The sequence below is a fragment of the Phaenicophaeus curvirostris genome, chromosome 38, assembly GCF_032191515.1.
Source record: "Phaenicophaeus curvirostris isolate KB17595 chromosome 38, BPBGC_Pcur_1.0, whole genome shotgun sequence".
NCBI classification, from domain to species: Eukaryota; Metazoa; Chordata; class Aves; order Cuculiformes; family Cuculidae; genus Phaenicophaeus; species Phaenicophaeus curvirostris.
The window spans coordinates 2,330,303-2,355,934 of record NC_091429.1 but is presented as its reverse complement, the minus strand read 5'-3'; the positions used below and the strand labels follow the sequence as shown (position 1 = coordinate 2,355,934).

Below are 25,632 nucleotides of genomic sequence, written 5' to 3'. Positions count from 1 at the left end.
TCCTTCATCCATCCTGCCAGCCCTGGAGCAGAATGGTCGTGGGACCCCAGGTCTGATACAAGGTAGATTCTGGGCCCCTGGTTCTGGAGAAGGATGGACTCAGAGCCCCAGCTCCGGAGTGGAATGGATGGATCTGGGACCCTGGCTCCAGTACAGGGTGGATGAGGGACTCCAGCTCTGGAGCAGGGTGGACACGGGCCCCCAGGTGAGGTCTGGGATGGATCTGGGGCACTGGCTTTGGAGCGGGATGGACTTGGAGCCCCAGCTCTGGAGTGGGATGGATCTGGGATGCTGGTGCCAGTAAAGTATGAGTGAGGGACCTCAACTCTGGAGCAGGATGGACGTGGAGCCTGGCTCTGGAATAGGATGGACAGGGGGGCTCCAGCTCTAGAGTGAGATGGATCTGGGACCCTGGCTCCAGCACAGGGTGGACGAGGGAACCCAGCTCTGGAGGAGAATGGATGTGGGCCCCCAGGTCTGGTTTGTGTTGAGGCTCTGGAGCGAGTCCAGAGAAGAGCAAGGAAGCTGGGGAGGGGGCTGGAGAAGAAGAGGAGCGGCTGAGAGAGCTGGGGGGGTTTAGCCTGGAGAAGAGGAGGCTGAGGGGAGACCTCATTGCTCTCTGCAACTCCCTGAGAGGAGGTTGTGGAGAGGAGGGAGCTGGGCTCTTCTCCCAAGGGACAGGGGACAGGACGAGAGGGAATGGCCTCAAGTTCCTCCAGGGGAGGGTCAGGCTGGACATCTGGAAGAAATTTTTCCTGGAAAAGGTCATTGGTCCCTGTCCGAGGCTGCCCAGGGAGGGGGTTGAGTCCCCTTCCCTGGAGGGGTTTAAGGGCCGGGTGGACGAGGCGCTGAGGGCCATGGGTTAGTGATTGATGGGAATGGTTGGACTCGATGATCCTGGGGGTCTTTTCCAACCCGGTGATTCTGTGATTTCCAAATAAACTCGACCCCTCCGGGACCCACCGGGCACCGGCGCCACCGAAGGGACCCAGGACGGGGCTGCGCAAAATGGCTGCCGCCGTGCGGACTACAACTCCCGTCATGCCCCGCCCCGCGGGGGACACACACTCTCTACAGGTCCCGTCACACCCCGCGCCGCCACGGGGATGGAGACTACAAATCCCGCCATGCCCCGCGCCGCGAAGGGGCCGTGGCCTAGGCGCTCGGCTATAAATACGTCCCAGCGCGCCCCGAGCCCTCTCTCGGTCGCGGCCGCCGCCATCTTGAGCGGTTGGGGTCTCCGCCACCCGCCGCCTCCATCCGCCGCCATCCTCCGCCGGGACTGAGCGCGGCGCCTCCGCACCGCCATGAGGGCCAAGGTGAGCGGCAGCGGGGGCGGCCGAGGGCGCCTTTCTGCCCCCCCTCACTCCCGGTGTGGGGGGGCGGGGGGGCCAGCAGCGGCCTGGAGGGCCCGGGGGCGGGGACGCCGTTACAGCGGGACCGGGTGGGGCTGGAGCCGGGGCCTCTGGGGGCTTCTCACGGTGGGGGGAGCAGGGAGAGGGGCCAGGACGGGGTCCGTGGGGATGGGGGGGCCTGGCAGGGGGGTCCTGTGGCGGGTGAGGGGCGTTAAACGGCACCGGGACGGGAACCGGGGACGGTGCTCGGGAGCTTTGGAGGTGGCGGAGGGCCCTGTTCGGGGGTCCCCGTGATGTGTGGGCTTGAGGCGCCGCTGGTACCGGCTCTAACGGCTCTCCCCCGTTCCTCTCTCTCCCCGCAGTGGCGCAAGAAGCGGATGCGCAGGTACGTGGGGCCCCCCCGGTGCCGCCGTGGGGCGGGGCGGCGGGGAGGGGTCCTGGTCGCCGCCCGGTGCTGCCGTGGCCGAGGTCGCTGAGTGCCGCTCTCTCCCTCTAGGCTGAAGCGCAAGCGGAGAAAGATGAGGCAGAGGTCCAAGTAGGCGCCGCCGCTGCCGCCGCCGCCCGGGAGTGACTCGGGATCCCGGGAAGGGTCCCGGTGCTGCGGGGTGGGGCTCTGCCGCACCGGGCCGGTTCTGTGCTCTGTGGCAGCCACGGTGCCGCCAATAAAGCTGGTGTTGTTGGACTCGGTGTGGGGCGTCTGTTAATGATTACGGGGCTGCTCCGGTAACGGGGAACCGGGGAGGGATCCTCCGTTAACGGGGTGGATGGATGGGAGCTTTGCACAGAACGGAAAGAACCTTTCAGTAACGGGGGAAACCGGCGCGGGGGGGGGGTCTCCTCCTGTAACCGGGTGGGGATAGAGAGGGCGGCTTCTCCAGGGAGCAGCCGTGAACTGGGCGGGGAGGACTCGTCCGGTAACGGGGTGAACCGGAGGATGCTCCACTAGTAACGGGGGAGGCTCTCCCGGTTACATACAAAGCGGGGAATGGGAAGGGAGGGGGCTGGGCTGGGCCATGCCCGTAATGGGCTTGGGGACGTGGGGGAGGGGGGCTCCTCCGGTAACGGGGATGAGGGAGGGACACACCGGGGGAGGGCTCCTCCGGTAACGCGGAGCGAGACGGGGTAAAGCTCCTCTGGGAACGGCGAGGAGGCGGTGTCGGGGGCTGAACCGGGGTTGTGGGGTGGCTTCTCCGCTAACGAGGCGGCGGGGGTGGAGATAATGGGGAAGGCTCCTCCGGTAACGGCAGGGACGGAGACGGCTCCGCGGGGCAGCCCGGGCTGGAGACGAGGTGAGTCGCGTCGCCCGATGATGACGTCACGGCGAGAGGGACGCCTTCCGGGTCTCACCGGAAGCTGAGCAGAGCACTTCCGGCCCGGCGCGGAGCGGAAGGGGCCGCTCATTGTTGGCGCCCGAGGCCCCGCGGGGAGGGCGCGAGGGTGAGAGCCGGGACCGGGGGCACCGGGACCGGGAGGGGCTCCCGACACACACCCACAGCGGCTCGGGGACTGCGGGGGGGGCCGGCACTGGGCAGGGACACCGGGGCTACGCGGGGCCGGTGCCTCGGGGCGGCTCTTCCTGTCCTGTTCCCGGTGCCTCGGGGCGGCTCTTCCCTTTCTCCCATTCCCGGGGCGGCCGTTCCACTCCTCCCGTTCCCGCTGCACCTGGGTAGCCGTTTCCCCTTGTCTCCCGGTGCCCCAGGGCGGCTCCCCTACTCCCCCCACCTTCCCGGTGCCCCGGGGCTGCTCTTCTCCTCCCCATTCCCGGTGCACTAGGGCGACTCCCCCACTCCCCCCACCTTCCCGGTTCCCCGGGGCTGCTCATCTCCTCCCCATTCCCGGTGCCTCGGGGCGGCCGTTCCCCTTCTCCCATTCCCGGTGCCCCGGGGCGGCTCTCCCACTCCCCACCTTCCCGGTTCCCCGGGGCTGCTCTTCTCCTCCCATTCCCGGTGCCCCGGGGCTGCTCATCTCCCCATTCCCGGTGCCTCGGGGCGACTCCCCTACTCCCCCCACCTTCCCGGGGCTGCTCATCTCCTCCCCATTCCCAGTATCCCTGTACAGCCATTCCCACCCCGTTTTCCCGGTGCCGTTCCCGGTGCCTCAGAGCGTCTCCTCCCTTCTTCCCAGAGGGTCCCGTTCCCCTCTTCAATTCCCGGGGCGGCTCTTCATCCCTTTCCCCCCTATTCCCGATGCCCCTGGGCGGCTCTTTCCCCGCTCCCGTTCCCGGTGTCGTGGTCTCTTTCCCTTCCTTCACCTCCTTTCCTCTCTCCAGCAGCGCCCGGACCCCCCCCGCGGCGGCACCGGCCACGATGCCGGACCGGGACGGTTACCCTCCGAGCGGCGGCGGCGGCGACGAGGCGGGCGCCAACGCCGACGACATCTGCCGCGATTTCCTCCGTAACGTCTGCAAGCGCGGGAAACGCTGCCGCTTCCGACACCCGGACATCAGCGAGGTCACCAACCTGGGCGTCCGCAAGAACGAATTCATCTTCTGCCACGATTTCCAAAACAAAGAGTGCGTCCGCCTCAACTGCCGCTTCATCCACGGCACCAAGGAGGACGAGGACTGTTATAAAAAAACCGGCGAGCTCCCCCCGCGCCTGCGGCAGAAGGTAGCCGCGGGGCTAGGCCTCTCGCCCGCCGACTTGCCCAACAGCAAGGAGGAGGTGCCCATCTGCCGCGATTTCCTAAAAGGCGATTGCCAGCGCGGCGCTAAGTGCAAATTCCAGCACCTGCAGCGGGACTACGACTACGAGACGCGCGGGCTGGCCGCTCGCGAGCAGGGAATCGTCTCGGCCGGGCGCCGCTACGAGCCCTACGACGCCATTTACGCCGACGAGCCCGAGGCGGTGCTGAAACGGCGGCGGGTGGAGGGCTTGCACTTCGAAAGCTACGACTACGGCTTCGGCGGCGCCCGGGCCGTGGAGTATCGGCTGCTGGAGGAGGAGAACGTCCTCCTTCGCAAACGGGTGGAGGATCTCAAGAAGCAGGTGAATAACTTGCTGGCCACCAACGAGGTCCTGCTGGAGCAGAACGCCCAGTTCCGCAACCAGGCCAAGGTGATGACGCTGAGCTCCACCGGCACGGCCACCGAGCAGACTTTGGCTCCCACCGTGGGCACCGTCACCAACTACAACCACAGCATCGCGCAGACGCACACCACGCTCAGCAGCCAGGCCCTGCAGCCGCGCCCCGTCTCCCAGCAGGAGCTGGTGGCTCCGGCGGGGGCGCAGGCGGCTCCCCCGGCCAACGCCGCTCCCCCCCTCAACCCCGAGATCACGCCGCTCTCGGCCGCTCTGGCTCAGACCATCGCGCAGGGCATGGCCCCCCCGGTTTCCATGGCGCCGGTGGCCGTTTCGGTGGCGCCGGTGGCCGTCTCCATGGCGCAGCCGCTGGGGGGGATCACCATGAGCCACGCCACCACCCCCATGGTGACATATCCCATCGCTTCGCAGAGCATGCGGATCACGGCCATGCCTCACTGACCCCCCCCACACCCCGGATTTGGGAACCCCAAAATCCTCCCCCCCGCTTCCTGGGACTTTAGGGCCTCAGTGCCGCACCCCGCGCCGGGGAGGGGTTTGGTAAAAACGCTGGGGAGGGGGACCTGAGGCCGAACATGGAGCCCTGAGCCGGGTTTGGATGCCGGAGGGGGGCTAAGTGTGGATGCGGCCCCCCCACCCCGAGCCCGGGCTGCATCCCAAACGGGGTGGAAGAGGCCCCCGGGATGGACACGGCCCCCCCGGTGCTGGCTCTGTGTGCTGGGGGAGCCCCAATATGGACACAGACCCCCCCGGTGACATCTCTGTGTGCCGAGGGAGCCCCGGTGTGTGCCGAGGGAGCCCCGGTATGTGCCGGGGGAGCCCCAATATGTACACAGACCCCCCCAGTGACATCTCTGTGTGCTGAGGGAGCCCCAATATGGACACGGCCCCCCCCCCTGGTGCCGGCTCTGAGGGCCGGGGGAGCCCCGGGATGGACACGGCAAGGGCCAGGGGAGCCCTGGGGCCACGGCTGCCCCGTCCGGTGACGTTTGGAACAATTAAAAGCTGACAAAACCGGCCCCGCTGATTGCTCTCTGCACCCCCCCAACTCCCCCAGGCGGGATGTCATGTGATCACCGGGGATGGCCACGCCCACGCGTTGGCCACGCCCATAAAGGGGCGTGGCTATGTCGGAGGGGGCGTGGCTACAAGGGACATGGCTGTATATGTAGAGGGGCTGTGTTGGTGGGCGTGGCTTGGGGAAGGGGGCGTGTCTACAAGAGGCGTGGCTATATATGGATACTGCCTGGAGGGGGCGTGGCTTGGTGGAGGGGGCGTGGCTCTCCGAGGGTGGCTCTATTTGGGGGCGTGGCTTAGCTAAAGGAGGTGTGGCTATATGGGCAGTGCCTGCATTTGAGGGCGAGGCCTTGGCGAAGGGGGCGTGTCTCTATGAGGGTGTGGTTCATTTGGGGGCGTGGCTTAGCCGGAAGGGGTGTGGTTTTGCGAAAAAGGGGGCGTGGCTTCGCGAGGAAAAGGGGGGTGTCTCTGTATGAGGGTGTGGCTCTATGGGAAGTGGCTCGATATGGGGGTGTGGCTTCACAGAGGGGGCGTGTCTGTATGGGGGACTACTCCATTAGGGGGCGTGGCTTAGCCGGAGGGGGCGTGTCTCTGTATGAGGCTGTGGCTCTATGGGAAGTGGCTGCATATGGGGCGTGGCTTCGTGGAGGGGGCGTGGTTTAGCCGGAGGGGGCGTGTCTCTGAGGGTGTGGCTCTCTATGGGAGGTGGCTGTATACGGGGGCGTGGCTTAGCCAGAAGGGGGCGTGGCTTCGCGAGGAAATAGGAGCAGCTTCGCGGAGGGGGTGTGGCTCTCTATGGGAAGTGGCTCCGTTTGTGGGCGTGGCTTAGCTGGAGGGGGCGTGTCTCTGTATGAGGGTGTGGCTCTCTATGGGAAGTGGCTCGATATGGGGGCGTGGTTTAGCCGGAAAGGGGCGTGGCTCCGTTTGCTGTGGGCGTGGCTTCACGAGGGGACGTGGCTTATTGAAAGGGGCGTGTCTCTATATGAGGCTGTGGCTCTCTATGGGAAACGGCTGCATATGGGGGCGTGACTTAGCCGGAAGGGGGTGTGGCTTTTCACGGAGGGGCGTGGCTTCTCAAGGGAAGGGGGGTGGCTCCGTTTGCGGGGGAGGCGTGGCTTCACGAGGGGCCGTGGCTTATCGAAAGGGGCGTGTCTCTATACGAGGCTGTGGCTCTCTATGGAAGTGGCTGCATATGGGGGCGTGGCTTAGCCGGAAGGGGGTGTGGCTTTTCAGGAGGGGCGTGGCTTCTCAAGGAAAGGGGCGTGGCTCCGTGTGGGGGCGTGGCTTTCGAGGAGGGGCGTGGCTTATCCGAAGGGGCGTGTCTCTGTATGAGGCTGTGGCTCTCTATGGGCTGTGCATGGGGGCGTGGCTTAGCCGGAAGGGGGCGTGGCTTAGCCGGAAGGGGTGTGGCTTCTCAATGAAAAGGGGCGTGGCTCAGTTGTTGTGGGCGTGGCTTTGCGAGGGGGCGTGGCTTGTCGAAGGGGCGTGTCTCTGAGGCTGTGGCTCTCTATGGGAAGTGGCTGAGCATGGGGGCGTGGCTTGGTCGGAAGGGGGCGTGGCTTCACGGAGGGGGCGTGGCTTCACGGAGGGGGCGTGTCCTGCGGGCTGCGGCGGGGCGGCGGCGCTCGGAGCCGGGCTTGGTGGCCGCGGGGGGGGGGATGGATCCGCGGGCCCCGGGGCGGCGGGCGCTGGGCTCGCTGGGCCGGCGGCTGCTGTGGGCGCTGCCCGCTTACGCCGCGGGGCTGCTGGGCGTCGGGGCGGCCGCGCTGCTGCTGGCGCTCGCCCTCTACGCCGGGTGGCGGCGGCGGCGCCGGGACCGGGAGCGGGGGCTGCGGGGCGGCCGCCCGGCTGCAGCGAGAAGAGGAGGAGGCCGTGAGAGCCGCCGCCGCCGCGGGGCTGGGCTCGGCCCGAGGGGAGCTGCCGGCGTGGGTAAGCCCCTGGGGTCCCCGCACACCCGTTATTTCCCGGGACCGGGAGCCCTGGGGCCGGATCTTCCCTCTAGGGCTGCTTGGTGCATCCCTGGGATCCCCACAACCCGGGGACCGGGAGCCCTGGGACCGCATCTTCCCCGTTGGGGCTGCCCGGTGCATCCCTGAGGTTCCTACATCCCCGTTATCCCCGGTACCGGGAGCCCTGGGGCGGATCTTCCTCATTGGGGCTGCCCAGTGCATCCCTGAGGTTCCCGTATGCCCGTTATCCCCGGTACCGGGAGCCCTGGGGCCGCATCTCCCCTCCCTGGGGCTGCCCGGTGCGTCCCTGAGGTTCCTCTATGCCCGTTATCCCCGGTACCGGGAGCCCTGGGGCCGCATCTCCCCTCCCTGGGGCGGCCCGGTGTGTCCCTGGAGTCCCCGCATCCGCGTTATCCCCGGGACCGGGAGCCCTGGAGCCGCCCCCCACCCTCCTTGGGACTGCCCCGTGCATCCCTGAGGTTCCCGCATCCCCGTTATCCCCGGTACCCGGTACCGGGAGCCCTGGGGCCGGATCTTCCCTCTAGGGCTGCCTGGTGCAACCCTGGGATCCCCACAACCCGGGTACCGGGAGGCCTGGGACCGGATCCTCCTCGTTGGGGCTGCCCGCTGCATCCCTGAGGTTCCTGCATCCCCGTTATCTCCATTACCGGGAGCCCTGGGGATGGATCTTCCCCATTGGGGCTGCGCGGTGCACCCCTGGGGTCCCCACACACCCGTTATCCCCAGTACCGGGAGCCCTGGGGACCAGATCTCCCCCCCTGGGGCTGCCCGGTGCATCCTAGGGATCCCTGCACCCCTGTTATCCCCGGTACCGGGAGCCTTGGGACCAGATCTCCCCCCTTGGGGCTGCCCGGTGCAGCCCTGGGATCCCTGCACACCCGTTATTGCCGGTACCGGGAGCCCTGAGGCCGCCCCCCACCCTCCTTGGGACTACCCCGTGCACCCCTGGGGTCCCCGCATCCCCGTTATCCCCGGTACCGGGAACCCTGGGGCTGCATCTCCCCCCAGGGGCTTCCCGGTGCATCCCAGCTCCGTTATACCCGGTGGCGGCTCCTGCACCGGGACCGGCTCTGCCCTCCCCCACCTCGATCCGTGCCAGGGATGCCCCCCCCGGCATCCCTGCATTCCCCCCGCTGCCCCCCCCCATCCCTGCTGTGGGTCCGTGTCCCCCCCCCAGCTCTTCTTGATCCCCCCTCCCCTCTCACTGGGACCCCCGATCCCCCCCTATGTGTCCCCCACTCCCTGTGGGGTCCCCCCCGTGCCCCCCATCCCCTATCTTGGTCCCCAATCTCGGTTCCCTTCCTCACCCCCCCCCGGGCACCGCCCTGGTTTTCCGGCAGTGACTCACGGGCCCGGGGGGGGGGGGGGGGGGGGCAGCTCCTATCCGCCTGCGGACACCGGGGGGGGGGGGGGAGCAGGACCCCCCCTTTCCCCTGACCCCCCCCCCCAACTCCCACTGGGACCCCGGGAGTGGCTGCAGTGGGGCTGGAGCTGCTGCCAGATGTGGTCACAGCTGGGGGGCACGACCCCCCCCCTCCAAGAGTTACTGACACCCCCCCCACCCCGGCCGTGGGCACCACTGGGGAAACTGAGGCACAGGAGGGAACCCACATCCGCCCAGAGCCCCCCCCCCCGGCTCACAGGCCCCTCGCCCGCAGGTCACCTTCCCGGATGTGGAGAGGGCGGAATGGCTGAACAAGGTGAGGCGTCTGTCTGTCTGTCCAGCCCTGCACCTCGCCAGCTTCCCCTCCCTCCATCCCTCCCTCCATCCCTCCCTCCATCCCTCCCTCCATCCCTCCCTCCATCCCTCCCTCCATCCATCTCTCCATCCCACCAGCTTCCCAGCCCTGCATCCCTCCATCCTCCATCCTTCATCCTTGACCTCTGCCTTCATCCGTACCTTGGTCCCTGCAGTCCTCCATCCATCCAGCCCTGCATCCCACCAGCTTTCCATCCCTTCCCTCCATCCCTTCCCTCCATCCCTTCCCTCCATCCCTTCCCTCCATCCCACCAGCTTCCTGGCTCTCCATCCCTTCCTTCCCGTCCTTCCATCCTGTCCTTCCATCCTATCCTTCCATCCCTCCATCCCTGCATCCCAACAGCTTCCCAGCCCTTCCTTCCTTCCTTCCTTCCTTCCTTCCTTCCTTCCTTCCTTCCTTCCTTCCTTCCTTCCTTCCTTCCTTCCTTCCTTCCTTCCTTCCTTCCTTCCTTCCTTCCTTCCTTCCTTCCTTCCTTCCTTCCATTCCTCCATCCCTGCATCCCACCAGCTTCCCAGCCCTCCCTTCTTTCCATCCTTCTTTCCATCTTTCCATCCTTCTTTCCATCCTTCTTTCCATCCCTCCTTCCATCCCTCCTTCCATCCCTCCTTCCATCCCTCCTTCCATCCCTCCTTCCATCCCTTCCTTCCATCCCTTCCTTCCATCCCTTCCTTCCATCCCTCCTTCCATCCCTCCTTCCATCCTTCCTTCCATTCCTCCATCCCTGCATCCCACCAGCTTCCCAGCCCTCCCTTCCTTCCATCCCTTCCTTCTATCCCTTCCTTCCGTGCCTTCCTTCCATCCCTCCTTCCATCCTCCCATCCCTCCCCGTGTCCGTCTGTCCGTCCAGGTGCTGGCTCAGGCCTGGCCTTTCTTCGGCCGCTACATGGAGAAGCTGCTGGTGGAGAACGTGGCTCCGTCCATCCGCGCCTCCAACACGCACCTGCAGACCTTCTCCTTCACCAAGGTGGACCTGGGCGAGAAGGTAGGTTCACCTGGGCGAGCAGGTAGGCTCACCTGGCGGGTGGGGGGGCAGCACCCCACTCCTCACCCCCCATCCCCATCACCGCTGACCCCCCCACCCCCCAGCCTCTCCGGGTCCTGGGGGTCCGAGCTCATCCTGGTGCCCACAAGAAGCAGATTCTGCTGGATCTCAACATCAGGTGAGCGGCTGGAGCTCCCCGTGTGATGAGAGCTCCAATGATCAGCCCCCCCCACTTCCCTTTCTGGGGGGGTCATGGGACACCCCCCCCCCCCCAACATCTCACCCCCCCATCCCATCTCCGCAGCTACGTGGGTGACGTCCAGATCGACGTGGAGGTGAAGAAGTTCTTCTGCAAAGCAGGAGTCAAAGGGATGCAGGTGGGGGGCGTCTCTGGGATGCTGGCGGGGGGGGGGGGGCTGTGTTTTTTGGGGGGGTCAGCTCTCAGCGCTGTGCCCCCCCCCCCAGCTCCATGGGATGCTGCGGATCATCCTGGAGCCGCTGCTGGGGGACGTGCCCATCGTGGGGGCCCTCACCATGTTCTTCATCCGGCGCCCCGTGAGTGCTGGACCCCCCCCACCAAAAGACCCCGTTTCCTCAACCCATGGCCCCCCCCCAACCCCATTTCACCCCCTCCTCTAACCCTGTGCACCCCCTCCCTCACCCCATTGCCCCCTCCCCTACTCTATGCCCCCCCTCTCTGATTCCATCGCCCCCTCCTCAACCACATTTCCCCCCCTCCGGCCCTCTGACCCCCCCTCTGACCCCACTGCCCCCCCCTTCTCTGATCTCTATGTCCCCCCTCTGATCCCATTGCTCCCTCCTCGTCTCCGTTGCTCCCTGACCCTATTGCCCCCCCGACCTCTATGCCCCCCCCCCGACCCCTATGCCCCCCCGACCCCACTGCTCCCCACTCTGACCTCACTGCCCCCTCCCCATCCCATTGCCCCCCCTCCAACCTTATCCCCCCTCCCTGACCCCACTGCCCCTCCAATCCCATTGCTCCCTGACCCTATTGCCCCCCTCTCTGACCCCATTTGCCCCCCCTCCCTGACCCCATTTGCCCCCCCTTGCCTTACCCCATTGCCCACTGATCTCTATGCCCCCCCACTGATCTCTATGCCCCCCCCACTGATCTCTATGCCCCCCCGACCCCATTGCCCCCTCCTCAACTCCATTTGCCCCCCAACCCTATGCCCCCTCCCTGACCCCATTGCCACTGTGACCCTATGCCCCTCTCTGACCCCATTTCCCCCCCCCTCTGACCCCATTCCCCCCCCTCCGACCCCCTTCCCCCCATTTTACCCCTTCCCCCCCCATTTTACCCCTTCCCCCCCCTTTTCCCCCTGCCCCCCCCCAGACTCTGGACATCAACTGGACTGGGATGACCAACCTGCTGGACATCCCTGGGCTCAGGTGAGCCCCAGCCCCTCTGCGGGGTCTTCCCAGGCCCCCCCCTCGTGTCCATAGTGTCTGTGACCCCCCACCCTCCATGTCCATGACCCCCCCCCCCCTTTCCAGCTCCATGTCGGACACGATGATCATGGACACCATCTCCTCCTACCTCGTCCTCCCCAACCGCCTCCTGGTGCCCCTGGTCCCCGACCTCCCCGAGGCCGCCCAGCTCCGCTGCCCCCTGCCCAGGGTGAGGGATGGGGGGGGGGGGAAAGGGGAGGAGGGGGGGGGTCTGTGTCCCACAGTGTGTTTGGGGGTCCTGGGATGGGGGGGTCCCAGGGTGTGGGGCTTCCCTTGGGGGTCCTGGGGTGGGGGGGGTCCCAGGGGTCCTGGGGGAGGGGGGGGTGTCCCAGGGATCCCAGGGGTCCTGGGGGGTCCTGGGAGTCCTGGAGTGTGTGTCTTGGGCGGGGTGTCCTGGCGTCTGTTTGTGGGGGGGGTCCCTGTTGGGGGTCCCTGTTTGGGGGCGATCTTGGGGGTCTCTTTGTGGGGGGGATCCTAGGGGTCCCTTTTTGGGGGTATCCCTGTTTTGGGGGGGGTCCCGGGATCCCTGTTTGGGGAGGTGTCCCAGGCATCCCTGTGTGAGGGGGTTCCTTTGTGGGAGGGGTCCTGGGGGTCTCTTTCTTGGGAGGTCCCTGTTGGGGGGTCTCTGTTGGGGGGGGTCCCAGGGGTCCCTGTTTGAGGGGTTCCCTTTGTGGGAGGGGTCCCTGTTGGGGGGTCTCTGTTGGGGGGGGTCCCAGGGGTCCCTGTGGGGGGGGATCCTGGAATCCCTGTTAGGAGTCCCTGTTTGGGGGTCGGTCCTGGGGGTCTCTTTGTGGGGGGGATCCTAGGGGTCCCTGTTTGGGGGGGGTCCCGGGGTCCCTGTTTGGGGGGGGTCTCGGGGTCCCTGTTTGGGGGGGGTCCCTTTGTGGGAGGGGTCCCTGTTGGGAGTCCCTGTTGGGGGGTCTCTGTTGGGGGGAGTCCCGGGGTCCCTGTGTGGGGGGATCCTGGCGTCCCTGTTGGGGGTCCCTGTTTGGGGGTTGGTCCTGGGGGTCTCTTTGTGGGGGGGATCCTAGGGGTCCCTTTTGGGGGGGTCCCTGTTTGGGGGGTGTCCCAGGCATCCCTGTTTCAGGGGGTCCCTTTGTGGGAGGGGTCCCTGTTGGGAGTCCCTGTTAGGGGATGTCCCAGGGGTCCCTGTGTGGGGGGATCCTGGGGTCCCTGTTTGGGGGATGTCCTGGGGGTCCCTGTTGGGGGTCCCTGTTTTGGTGGGGGGGGAGTCCCCGCCACTCTGACCCCCCCTCCCCCCCCCCCAGGGGGTGGTGCGCGTGCACCTGCGAGCCGCCCGGGACCTGCGCTGCAAGGATCGCTTTATGGGGGGGCTGGTGGGGGGCAAATCGGACCCCTACGCCGTGCTGCGCGTCGGCACCCAGGTGGCCACCAGCCGCGTCATCGACAACTGCCTCGACCCCACCTGGGACGAGATCTACGAGGTAAGACCCCCCCCAAACCTGGGGACCCCCAAACCACCCCCCCCAAACCCATTGCGGCTGCAGGGACCCCAACCAGGAGGGACGTGGGGACCCCCATGGTGTCCTTAAGACTGGCCATGGGGTAGGGGGACGCCAACCCAACAAGGTGGGACATGGGGACCCCAAGCCAACCAGGTGGAACACGGGGACCCCAACCCAGCCAGGAGGGACATGGGGACCCCCTATGATGTCCTCAAGACTGGCCATGGGGCAGGGGGACGCCAACCCAACAAGGTGGGACATGGGGACCCCAAGCCAACCAGGTGGAACAGGGGGACCCCAACTCAGCCAGGAGGGACATGGGGACCCCTTGATGTCCCCAGCCTGGCAGAGGGGCAGGGGGACCCCAACCCAACAAGGTGGGACATGGGGACCCCAACCCAACCAGGTGGAACAGGGGGACCCCAACCCAACAAGGTGGGACATGGGGGCCCCAAGCCAACCAGGTGGAACAGGGGGACCCCAACCCATCCAGAGGGGCATGGGGACCCCAAACCAACCAGGTGGAACAGGGGGACCCCAACCCATCCAGAGGGGCATGGGGACCCCAAACCAACCAGGTGGAACACGGGGACCCCAACCCATCCGTGAGGGACATGGGGACCCCCCATGATGTCCTCAAGACTGGCCATGGGGCAGGGGGACCCCAACCCAACAAGGTGGGACATGGGGACCCCCTGATGTCCCCAGCCTGGCAGAGGGGCAGGGGGACCCCAACACATCAAGGTGGGACATGGGGACCCCAACCCAGCCAGGTGGAACAGGGGGACCCCAACCCAACAAGGTGGGACATGGGGGCCCCAAGCCAACCAGGTGGAACAGGGGGACCCCAACTCAGCCAGGAGGGACATGGGGACCCCCTGATGTCCCCAGCCTGGCAGTGGGGCAGGGGGACCCCAACCCAGCCAGGTGGAACAGGGGGACCCCAACCCATCCAGGAGGGGCATGGGGGCCCCGACCCAACCAGATGGAACAGGGGGACCCCAACCCATCCAGGAGGGGCATGGGGACCCCCCATGATGTCCTCAAGACTGGCCGTGGGGCAGGGGGACCCCAACCCAGCCAGGAGGGACATGGGGATCCCAAGCCAACCAGGTGGAACAGGGGGACCCCAACCCAGCCAGGAGGCACATGGGGACCCCAACGCAGCCAGGTGGAACAGGGGGACCCCAACCCATCCAGGAGGGACATGGGGACGCCCTGATGTCCCCAGCCTGGCTGTGGGGCAGGGGGACCCCAACCCAGCCAGGGGGCACATGGGGACCCCCATGTTACCCCCACTGCCCGTGTCCCCCCAGTTCATCGTGCACGAGGTGCCGGGGCAGGAGATGGAGGTGGAGCTGCTGGACAAGGATCCCGACAAGGACGATCTCCTGGGCAGGTCTGGGGGGGCCTGGAGCCCCACGCAGGCAGTTTTGGGGGGGCTGCTGCCCCCCCACCCCTGCCTCACAGCTTTCCCCCCCCCACTCCCCCCAATCCAGGATGAAGCTGGATCTCGGAGAGGTGCTGAAGGCGCGGGTGCTGGAGGAGGTGGGTGCTGGGGGTGGGGGATGCTGAGTTGGGGGGTGTCGGGGGGCTGGGGGGGCCACGCTGACCCTTTTGTGGGTCCCCCCCCAGTGGTTCCCACTGCAGGAGGGGGATCGGGGGCGCCTCCACCTGCGCCTGGAGTGGCTTTCGCTCCTGTCCGACGCCTCCAAGCTGGACCAGGTGAGATGAGTTTGCTGGGTCTCAACTGGGGGGTGGTCCTGGTAAAATTGAAAGGGGCCCTGCCCAGGCTGAACCCCCCCCCCCCGCCCCCCAAAAAACTTCATGTCCCCCAGGTTCTGGAGAGGAACCGAACCATCGTGGCCAAACCCGACCCCCCCTCCGCTGCCATCCTGGTCGTGTACCTGGACCGCGCCGAGGAGCTGCCGGTGAGATGGGGTGGGGGGGTCAGAGGGTGGCTTTGTGGGGTCAGAAATATGGGGTGACCCCCCACTTGCCCCCCCCCCCCCGCTTTTTCTTCCTAGATGAAGAAACCAGGCAAGGAGCCCAACCCCATGGTGCAGATCTCGGTGCAGGACGTGACGCGGGAGAGCAAGGTGGGTTGGGGGGGTCACAGGGGGGGGCTGGGGGTGGGGGGGGCATGGTGGGGCTTGGTGGGGGGGGTCCCTTTTGGGCAGGGGGCTCTGACCCCGCTCCCCTCAGGTTGTTTACAACACGGCTGCTCCCGTCTGGGAAGACGCTTTCCGGTTCTTCTTGCACGACCCCATCAGCCAGGACGTGGACATCCAGGTGAGACACCTGCCCCCCCCACCCCGGAACCCCATTTTCCCCCCCCATCTCTTCTTTTCCCCTCCATTTCTTTCCTCCTCGATTTCTCTCCCCCTTGTTTTCTCCCCTATTTCCTCTCTGGCCCCCCACGCGCCCCATTTCCTTCCTACCTCCCGTTTCTCCCGTCTCCCTCTCTATTCCCCCCACCCAATTCCCTTTTCTCCCATTTCCTCCTTATCCCCCGTTTCCCCAATCCCAATTTTCCCCCATTTCTCTCCTGTCCCCCCCCAATCCCCCCCCATATCTCTCCTGTCCCCCCTACTCCCAATTCCCTCCTCGATTCCCTTTTCCCCCTCTTATTCCCTTTTCCCCTATTTCCTCCCTACCCCCCATTTCCCCCCAATTCCTTTTCCCCCCATTTCCCCCTTCTTCTCCCCCATTTCCCCTCCTCCTTCTCCCCCATCTCCCCCCTCCTTCTCCCCCATTTCCCCTCTCCTTCTCCCCCATTCCCCCCCTCCTTCTCCCCCATTTCCCCCTCTTTCTCCCCCATTTCCCCCTCCTCCTTCTCCCCATTTCCCCCCCTCCTCCTCCCCCGTTTCCCCCCTCCTCCTCCCCCGTTTCCCCCCTCCTCCTCCCCCGTTTCCCCCCCTCCTTCTCCCCCATTTACCCCCCCTCCTTCTCCCCCATTTCCCCCCCTCCTTCTCCCCCATTTCCCCCCCTCCTTCTCCCCATTTCCCCCCCCTCCTTCTCCCCCATTTCCCCCCCCTTCTCCCCCATCTCCCCCCCTCCTTCTCCCCCATCTCCCCCCCCCCTTCTCCCCCATCTCCCCCCTCCTTCTCCCCCATTTCCCCCCTCCTTCTCCCCCATTTCCCCCCCCTCCTCCTCCCCCATTTCCCCCCAGTCTCCCATTCCCCCCTGTGCCCCCCATTTTTCCCCCCTGACCCGCTGTGCCCCCCAGGTGAAGGACGACCCCCGCCAGGCCAGCCTGGGGTCCCTCTCGCTGCCCCTCGGCCTCCTCCTCGACGCCCCCGAGCTGACTGTGGCTCAGGCCTTCCCGCTGCACAACTCGGGGCCCGGCACCCGCCTGCACCTCAAGCTGGTTCTGCGGGTGAGGGGGGGGGGGGTCAGGATTTGGGGGGTCCTGGCAGGGTCAGGATTTGAGGGGGGGGGATGGTCCTGAGGTGCCCTGGCCTCCCCCCCCTATCCCCGCCATGTTGACCTTGCAGGTGCTCTTCCCCGACGCCCCTGAGGAGGGGGTCCCCCCCCCAGCCCCCCCGGGCACACGGAACCCCCCTCTAAGGACGATGCCCCCCAACGACCCTGCCAGGCCAGCCCCGACCCCCAGTTTGGCACCGAGGTTTGATGGGGAGAGGGAATTTGGGGGGGTCTTGGGGGGCAGGATGGGGCTGAGGGGGTGGGGAGGGATCTGGGGGGCAGGATTGGGGGGTCCTGGGGGGCAGGATGGGACTGAGGGGGTGGGGAGGGACCTGGGGGGCAGGACTGGGGGGTCCTGGGGAGCAGGATGGGGCAGAGGGGCTGGGGAGGGTCCTGGGGGGCAGGACTGGGGGGTCCTGGGGGGTCCTGGGGCGTAGGATGGGACTGAGGGGCTGGGGAGGGTCCTGGGGGGCAGGATTGGGGGGTCCTGGGGGGCAGGATGGGGCTCAGGGGCTTGGGAGCCCTTGGGGAGGGGATGGGGGGTTCCTGGAGGCAGATTTGGGGTTCCTGAGGGGCAGGTTTGGGGTTCCTTGGGGAAGGATGGGGTTCAGGGTCTGGGGGAGGGCCTACAGGAGGGAATGGGGGGGTTCCTTGAGGCAGGTTTGGGGTTCCTGGAGGGCAGGTTTGGAGGTTCCTTGGGGCAGGATGGGGCTCAGGCACTGGGGGTGCTGGGAGGCAGGTTTGGGGGGTTCCTAGGGGACAGGATAAGGGGTTTCTGGGTGGGACTGGGGGAGCCTGGGGTGCCCAGTAGCCCCCGCCACGTGTGTGTCCCCTGTGTCCCCAGCGAGTGCTGCGGATCCACCTCCTGGAGGCCGAGGACCTGATCGCCAAGGACAACTTCTTCAAGGGGGTCGTGCGGGGCCGCTCGGACCCCTACGCCAAAGTGAGGGTCGGGGGGCGCCTCTTCCGCAGCCGCGTGGTCAAGGAGAACCTGAACCCCCGCTGGAACGAGGTCTACGAGGTACCGGGGTCCCTGTGGGGAAACTGAGGCAGGGAGGGGAAACTGAGGCAGGGAAGGGAAACTGAGGCAGGGAGGGGAAACTGAGGCAGGGAGGACCCTGCTGGTGACACCGCTCCCTGCCCAGGCGATCGTGGACGACGTCCCGGGACAAGATGTGGAGTTTGACCTCTTTGACAAGGACGTGGACAAGGATGATTTTCTTGGCCGGTGGGTGCTGGGGGGTTTTGGGGGGTCGTGGGGTGACCCCTCCGAGCTCTCGTCACCTGTGTGTGTCCCCCCCCCTCTGGCAGGTGCAAGGTGCCGCTGAGGCGGGTGCTGAGCGGCCGCATCGTGGATGAGGTGGGAGAGGGGCTGGGGTTGGGGGTTCTTTGTGGGAATTGGGGGTTCGCCAGGGGTCTCACCTGACCCCCCCGGCCCCCCAGTGGCTGCCCCTGGAGGAGGTGAAGTCGGGGCGGCTGCACGTGCGGCTGGAGAGCCTGGTGCCCAGCGCCAGCGCCGCCCTCCTGGAGCAGGTACCGACCCCGCGGCACCGCGCCCCCCGCCCCGGCCTTGGCCCCTTCCTCAACCTTGTCCCCATCCTTGTCCCCTTCCACGTCCTTGTTTCTTTTCCCTTCCCCATCCTTGTCCCCATCCCCTTCTGTGTTCCTGTCCCCATCCCATCCCCTTCCACATCCACATCCCTGTCCCCAGGTATCCCCATCCTCGTCCCCGTGTCCCCCCATTCCCGTTCCTATCCTCTATCCCCCACCTCTTATCCCTATTCTCATCCCTGTGTCCCCATCCCTGTCCCCATGTCCCCCCCACGGTGGGACCCCCTCTCCTGCTGCCCCCAGGTCCTGCACACCAACAGCCTCCTGCAGCCGGCCCGCAGCGAGGAGCTCTCGGCCGCGCTCCTCTCCGTCTTTGTGGACCGAGCTGCTGACCTCCCGGTGAGTGACTGCCATCCATCCATCCATCCATCCATCCATCCATCCATCCATCCATCCCTCCCTCCCTCCCTCCCTCCCTCCCTTCCTATTGTCCTCATCCACCCATCCATCCATCCCCATCTATCCATCCATTCCCATCCATCCATCCATCTGGATCGTTTCCATCCATCCATCCATCCATCCTTCTGTCCCCATTGTCCTCATCCATCCATCCATCCATCTGTCCAGATGGTCCCCATCCATCCTTCCATCCTTCCACCCATCCATCCCCAGCATCTGGATAGTCTCCATCCACCCACCCATCCATCTGTCCAGATGGTCCCCATCCTTCCTTCTATCCGTCCTTCCTTCCATCCTTCCGTCCTTCCTTCCATCCTTCCTTCCATCCTTCCTTCCAGCCATCCATCCATCCATCCATCCATCCATCCATCCCTCCAACCATCCAACCATCCAACCATCCATCCATCCATCCATCCCCATCATCTGGATCGTCTCCATCCATCCATCCATCCATCCATCCATCCATCCATCCATCCATCCACCCATCATCCCCATCCATCCATCGTCCCCATCACCCCTCTGTCCCCCCCAATCCCTGCTGTCCCCTCCATGCCCACTGTCCCCCGTGTCCCCCAGCTCCGAAAGGCCTCCAAGCCTCCCGCCGCTTTCGCCACCCTGGCCGTGCGCGACGTCTCCGTCAAGACCAAGGTGAGGGGCAGGGGGTGGGGAGGCGGGGGGTGTGGCTCAAGGGCTATGAAGCCGGGGTTGGGGGTCTCACCGGCTCTCGTGCCCCCAGACCTGCGCCCCGACCTCTGAGCCCGTGTGGGATGAAGGCTTCTCCTTCCTCATCAAGCGGCCCCACGTGGAGTCGCTGGAGCTGCAGGTGGGGGTCCCGTCCCCGTCGTGGGGGTCCTGTCCCCGTCGTGGGGGTCCTGTCCCTGTGCTGGGGGTCCTGTCACCATGTTGAGGGTCCCATCCCTGGTGTTGGGGGTGGGTCTCATCCCCATGGTGGGGGGTCCCATCTCCATGCTGGGGGTCCTATCCCCTTGTTGGGGGTCCAGTCCCCTTGCTGGGGGGTCCTATCGCCATGGTGGAGGTCTCATCCCCATGGTGGGGGTCCCATCCCCATGCTGGGGGGGTCCCATCCCCGTGCTGGGGGTCCCATCCTCTTGCTGGGGGTCCTATCCTCATGGTGGGGGTCCCATCCTCTTGCTGGGGGTCCTATCCTCATGGTGGGGGTCCCATCCCCATGCTGGGGGGGTCCCATCCTCTTGCTGGGGGTCTCATCCCCATGGTGGGGGTCCCATCCTCTTGCTGGGGGTCCTATCCTCATGGTGGGGGTCCCATCCTCTTGCTGGGGGGGTCCCATCCCCATGGTGGGGGTCCCATCCTCTTGCTGGGGGTCTCATCCCCATGGTGGGGGTCCCATCCTCTTGCTGGGGGTCCCATCCCCATGGTGGGGGTCCCATCCTCTTGCTGGGGGTCCTATCCTCATGGTGGGGGCCCCATCCTCTTGCTGGGGGTCTCATCCCAAGGTGGGGGTCCTATCCCCATGGTGGGGGTCCCATCCCCATGGTGGGGGTCCCATCCTCTTGCTGGGGGTCCTATCCTCTTGCCGGGGGGGTCTCATCCTCTTGCTGGGGGTCCCATCCCCATGCTGGGGGTCCTGTCCTCTTGCTAGACGTCTCATCCCCATGGTGGGGGTCCCATCCTCTTGCTGGGGGTCTCATCCCCGTGGTGGGGGTCCCGCTGTTCCCGCAGGTGAAGGACGAGGGGGGGTCTCCGCTGGGGTCCCTGGTGCTGCCGCTGCCGCAGCTGCTGGTGGCCGAGGGGCTGGTGCTGGACGGGTGGCTCCCTCTGGCCGGGGGGGGCCAAATCCTGCTGCGAGCCCAGCTGGGGGTGAGTGTGGGGCTGGGGGCGCGGGGAAGGGGGGGTGGGGGGTGGGGGGGAGCCTGGGACCCCCCCTCACCCTCTGCTTGCCCCCCCAGGTCCTGGTGTCGCAGCAGGTGGAGGAGGGGGCCAGCAGGGTCCCCCCGGGGGGGGACGCAGCCCCCCAGCTGGAGCCCGGAGAGGAGGAGAGCGGGACGGGGGGGCTGCGGCAGCGCCTGCCCCCGGCTGACAGGTAGGGTTTGGGGGGGCTCAGCACCCCCAGAGCGTCCCAGCCCCACCCTCGAGAGCCCCCCCCCCCCATTGGGGAGGGGGTCTGGGGGTGCTGAATCCCCCAATAGTGGGAGTCTGGGGGTGCTGACTCCCCCCCCGCCACAGAGCTGAGCCCCATATTGAGTGATCTGGGGGTGCTGAGCCCCATGTTGGGGTCCCAGAGGTCCTGAACACCCCGTGCCACGGAGCTGAGCCCCATATTGAGTGATCTGGGGGTGCCGTGCCCCATGTGGGGACTCTGGGGGTCCTGAACCCCCCCATGCAGGGGATCTGGGGGTGCTGAACCCGATATTGAGTGATCTGGGGGTGCTGAGCCCCATGCTGGGGTCCCAGGGGTCCTGACCCCCCGCCCCGTGCAGGGGGTCTGGGGGTGCCGAGCTCCCCATACCAGGGTGCTAAGCCCCATGTTGGGGGTGCTGAGCCCCACATTGAGTGATCTGGGGGTGCTGAGCCCCCCCATATTGGGGGTCTGGGGGTGCTGAGCCCCCCATCTTGGGGTGCTGAGCCCCCCGGTGCCCCCCAGCCTCCCCGAGCCCGAGTCCCCGCGGGTGCAGCTCTCGCTCTGGTATCACCGCGACGAGCGCAAGTTGGTGGCCATCGTCCACGCCTGCCGGTGGGTTTGGGGGTTCAGGGTTCGGGGTTTGGGGTTCAGGGTTTGGGATTTGGGGTTCGGCATTTGGGGTTTGGGATTTTGGGTTTGGGGTTCAGGGTTTTTGGGGTTCAGGGTTTGGGATTTGGAGTTCAGGGTTTAGCGTTTGGGGTTTGGGGTTTTGGGTTTGGGGTTCAGGGTTTTTGGGGTTCAGGGTTTGGGATTTGGAGTTTAGGGTTTGGAGTTCGGGGTTTGGGATTTTGGGTTTGGGGTTTAGGGTTTTTGGGGTTCAGGGTTTGGGATTTGGATTTCAGGGTTTGGGGTTTGGGATTTTGGGTTTAGGGTTCAGGGTTTGGGATTTGGAGTTCAGGATTTGGGGTTTGGGATTTTGGGTTTGGGGTTCAGGGTTTTTGGGGTTCAGGGTTTGGGATTTGGAGTTCAGGGTTTGGGGTTCAGGGTTTTTTGGGTTCAGGGTTTGGGATTTGGAGTTCAGGGTTTGGGGGTTGGGGTTTGGGATTTTGGGTTTGGGGTTCAGGGTTTTTGGAGTTCAGGATTTGGGGTTCAGGGTTTGGGGTTCAGGGTTTTTGGGGTACAGCGTTTGGGGTTTGGGGTTCAGGGTTTGGAGTTCAGGGTTTGGGATTTTGGGTTTGGAGTTCAGGGTTTTTGGGGTTCAAGGTTTGGGATTTGGAGTTCAGGATTTGGGGTTCAGGGTTTGGGGTTCAGGGTTTTTGGGGTACAGCGTTTGGGGTTCAGGGTTTGGGATTTGGAGTTCAGGATTTGGGGTTTGGCATTTGGTGTTTGGGATTTTGGGTTTGGGGTTCAGGGTTTTTGGGGTTCAGGGTTTGGGATTTGGAGTTCAAGATTTGGGGTTTGGCGTTTGGGATTTTGGGATTTTGGGTTCAGGGCTCAGGATTTGGGGTTTGGGATTTTGGGTTCTAGGGTTCAGGATTTGGGGTTCAGGGTCCAGGGTTTGGGGTTCAGAGTTCAGGGTTTGACGTTTGGCGTTCGGGGTTTGGGGCTCAGGCTTCGGGGCTTGAGGTTCAGGATTCAGGATTTTTGGGGTTCAGGATTTGGGGTTTGGGATTTTGGATTTGGGGTTCAGGGTTCAGGGTTTGATGTTTGGGGCTCAGGGTTTGGGGCTTGAGGTTCAGGATTCAGGGTTTGGGGTTCAGGGGGGGCCCCCCCTGACGCCCCCCCCCCCCGACCTCCCTAGGCGGCTGCGGGCGCTGTCGAGGGAGCCCCCAGACCCGTACGTGACGCTGCTGCTGCTGCCCGAGCGCGGCCGCGGCTCCAAGAGGAAAACGGGCGTCCAGAGGAGAACCCACAACCCCGACTTCAACGAGAGGTGAGCCCGGGGCAGGCCAATACGGACCAGTACAGCCCAGTAGGGTCCCACCCAGCCCAGTAGGGTCCCACCCAGCCCAGTAGGCTCCCATACAGCCCAGTAGGGTCCCATACAGCCCAGTAGGGTCCCACAGAAACCAGTAGGGTCCTATACAGCCCAGTAGGGTCCCACAGAGACCAGTAGGGTCCTATACAGCCCAGTAGGGTCCTATACAGCCCAGTAGGGTCCCACCCACCCGGTAGGGTCCCACCTAGCCCAGTAGGTTCCCATACAGCCCAGTAGGATCCCACAGAGACCAGTAGGATCCTATACAGCTCAATAGGGTCCCACAGAGACCAGTAGTGTCCCACCCAGCCCAGTAGGGTCCCACACAGCCCAGTAGGGTCCCACAGAGACCAGTAGGGTTCTATACAGGCCAATAGTGTCCCACAAGACTAGTAGGTTCCCACCCAGCCCAGTAGGGTCCTGTACAGCCCAGTAGTGTCCCACACAGACTAGTAGGGTCCTATACAACCCAGTAGGGTCCCACAGAGACCAGTAGGGTCCCATACAGCCCAGTAGTGTCCCACAGAGACCAGTAGGGTCCTATACAGCCCAGTAGGGTCCCACAGAAACCAGTAGGGTCCTATACAGCCCAATAGTGTCCCACACAGACTAGTACGGTCCTATACAACCCAGTAGGGTCCCACAGAGACCAGTAGGGTTCTATACAGGCCAATAGTGTCCCACAAGACTAGTAGGTTCCCACCCAGCCCAGTAGGCTCCCATACAACCCAGTAGGATTGTATACAGCCCAGTAGGCTCCCACACAACCCAGTAGGATCCCACAGAGACCAGTAGGATCCTATACAGCCCAATGGTGTCCCACACAGACCAGTAGGGTCCCACCCAGCCCAGTAGGGTCCCATACAGCCCAGTAGGATCCCATACAGCCCAGTAGGGTCCTATACAACCCAGTAGGATCCCACAGAGACCAGTAGGGTCCCACCCAGCCCAGTAGGGTCTCATACAGCCCAGTAGGGTCCCATACAGCCCAATAGGATCCTATACAATCCAGTAGGGTCCCATACAGCCCAGTAGGCTCCCATACAGCCCAGTAGGCTCCCATACAGCCCAGTAGGGTCCCACACAGCCTAGTAGGGTCCTATACAGCCCAGTAGGCTCCCACAGAGACCAGTAGGGTCCCATACAGCCCAGTAGGGTCCTATACAGCCCAATAGGATCCCACCCAGCCCAGTAGGGTCCCATACAGCCCAATGCAGACCAGTAGGGTCCCACCCAGCCCAGTCCGGCCCAGTCCAGCCCAGTCTCCTCAGGTTCGAGTGGGACGTTTCCCTTGAGGAGGCCTCGCGGCGCAAGCTGGAAGCTCAGGTCAAATCCACCGTGTCCTTCGTGTCCCGGGAGAAGGAGCTGCTGGGGAAGGTATGGGGGGGGGGGGGTCTGGGGGTGGGGGGGGGTGGGTTGGGGGGGTCTTGGGGGGTTCTGGGGGCCCCCTCTGAGCCTTCGCTCTCCCCCAGCTCCATCTAGACCTGGCGCAGGTGGATCTGTCCGAGGGGGGGGCTCGCTGGTGAGTGGGGATGGGGGGCACGGGGTGGGGGGGGTCCTGGGGGAGGGGGGCTGGGGAAGCCTGTCCTGGGGGAGGAGCCTTTCCTGGAAGGTGGGGGGTGTCTCTTGGGGGTGGGGGGCCTGTTCTGGGGGTGGGGGTTTTGGGGGGGAACTACGTCCCCCCATCTCTCCCCCCACCCCATCTCTCCCCCCAAACTCTCTTCTTCCCCCCCAACCTCTCTTCCCCCCCAAACTCTCTCTTCTTCCCCCCAAACTCTCTTCTTCTCCCCCCCAAACTCTCTTCTTCCCCCCCCAAACTCTCTCTTCCCTCCCCCAAATTCTTTACCCCCCCCCCCAAATCTCTCTCCCCCCCAGGTATGAGCTGCAGGACGACCGCACCATCCCCTAAAGCCGCCCCCCCAAATCCTCGCTGTGCCTGAGGGGGGGGGTCGGGGCCCCCCCAGCTGCTCCCATGACCCGCCCCCCACCCCATCACTGACCAAAGACACATTTTTTGGGGGGGGGGCGGTGTCTGGCTGTACCCCCCCCCCCCGCCCCCCGACTGTTACCCACCTCGTGCCTTCACCCTGGAGGGGGGAGGCTGGGTTTGTGCCCCCCCCGCCCCCCGCTCGGGGAGACACTTCTGGTAGAGCTGCTGCTGCCACCGCGATGCCACCACGATGCCATCAAGATGCCACCACGCTGACCCCCCTCGCTGCCTTTGTGTCCCCCCCCCGCGCTAATAAAGGAGGGAGGAGATGACAGTGGCTTCGTGTGGACCTTTGGGGAGGGGGTCTTTCCCTTGAGGTGTCCCCATCGTGGTGTCCCCATGCCCCCCCACAGGGTCTGGGCATCATCATGGTGTCACCTCATGGTGTTCATCAGCGTGGGGTCCCTCTTGGGATGGTCCCTGTGGGTTATGGACCTTGGGGTGTCCCTCTCGAGGTGTCCCTGGTGTGGTGGCACGTGGTGGGACTCCATCGTGGTGTCCCCCACATCGTGGTGTTCCCCCCTCCCATCATAATATCCTTCCCCTTGAGGTGTCCCCATCATGATGTCCCCACTGTGGTGTCTCCACCGTGTTGTTCCCATTGTAGTGTCCCCAGCATGTTGTCCTCATCGCGATGTCTTCCATTGTGGTGTCCCCCATCACTATGTCCCCATCATGATGTCCCTATTGTGTTGTCCCCATTGTGGTGTCCCCATCATGATGTCCCCAATTGTGGTGTCCCCATCATGATGTCCCCACTGCGCTGTCCCCATCATGATGTCCCCAATTGTGGTGTCCTCATCATGATGTCCCCAATCATGCTGTCCTCATCATGGTGTCCCCAGTCGTGGTGTCCCCAATCATGCTGTCCCCAATCATGGTGTCCCCATCATGATGTCCCCATCGTGGTGTCTCCAATCGTGGTGTCTCCATCATGATGTCCCCAATCGTGGTGTCCCCATCATCATGTCCCCATTGTGTTGTCCCCATTGTGTTGTCCCCATTGTGTTGTCCCCATTGTGATGTCCCCAGTCATGCTGTCCCCATCATGCTGTCCCCATCA

General features: G+C 65.3%; 2 protein-coding genes and 1 long non-coding RNA gene across 4 annotated transcripts; all 3 read left to right on the top strand.

Annotated features, from left to right (window-relative positions):
• Positions 1–1,188: 1,188 nt before the first annotated feature.
• LOC138732829 (uncharacterized) lies at positions 1,189–2,037 on the top strand. The gene is made up of 3 exons (XR_011339326.1): positions 1,189–1,319; positions 1,718–1,740; positions 1,852–2,037. It is a non-coding gene; the product is annotated as an uncharacterized lncRNA (long non-coding RNA).
• A 698-nt stretch (positions 2,038–2,735) lies between these two features.
• On the top strand, positions 2,736–5,415 carry ZC3H10 (zinc finger CCCH-type containing 10). Of its 2 annotated transcripts, XR_011339323.1 has the most exons (3): positions 2,736–2,792; positions 3,628–5,148; positions 5,243–5,415. XR_011339323.1 is itself a non-coding variant. In XM_069879457.1 (2 exons), exon 2 carries the CDS (start codon positions 3,662–3,664, stop codon positions 4,835–4,837), a length of 1,176 nt encoding a protein of 391 aa, XP_069735558.1. In that variant the 5' UTR covers positions 2,736–2,792; positions 3,628–3,661; the 3' UTR covers positions 4,838–5,415. The 2 variants fall into 2 exon arrangements, 1 of the variants encoding a protein (XP_069735558.1); XM_069879457.1 differs by having other exon boundaries at positions 3,628–5,415.
• Positions 5,416–7,064: 1,649 nt separating this feature from the next.
• LOC138732874 (extended synaptotagmin-1-like) lies at positions 7,065–24,841 on the top strand. Its single transcript, XM_069879622.1, is given in 33 exon segments — positions 7,065–7,248; positions 7,250–7,342; positions 9,042–9,083; positions 9,991–10,125; positions 10,230–10,303; positions 10,430–10,502; positions 10,591–10,680; positions 11,483–11,538; positions 11,644–11,767; positions 12,867–13,043; positions 14,381–14,463; positions 14,564–14,612; positions 14,700–14,789; positions 14,903–14,995; positions 15,092–15,163; positions 15,270–15,356; positions 16,294–16,443; positions 16,562–16,586; positions 16,589–16,692; positions 17,335–17,511; positions 17,636–17,718; positions 17,802–17,850; positions 17,934–18,023; positions 18,345–18,440; positions 19,077–19,148; positions 19,237–19,323; positions 20,202–20,339; positions 20,429–20,562; positions 21,124–21,213; positions 22,403–22,534; positions 23,851–23,956; positions 24,052–24,101; positions 24,455–24,841. Coding segments are annotated over 33 exon segments (3,132 nt in total). The 5' UTR covers positions 7,065–7,071; the 3' UTR covers positions 24,489–24,841.
• The last annotated feature ends 791 nt before the right edge of the window (positions 24,842–25,632 follow it).

Coding starts and splice junctions, on each gene's coding strand:
- ZC3H10 (XM_069879457.1), top strand. CDS start 3,662: ATGCCGGACCGGGACGGTTACCCTCCGAGCGGCGGCGGCGGCGACGAG.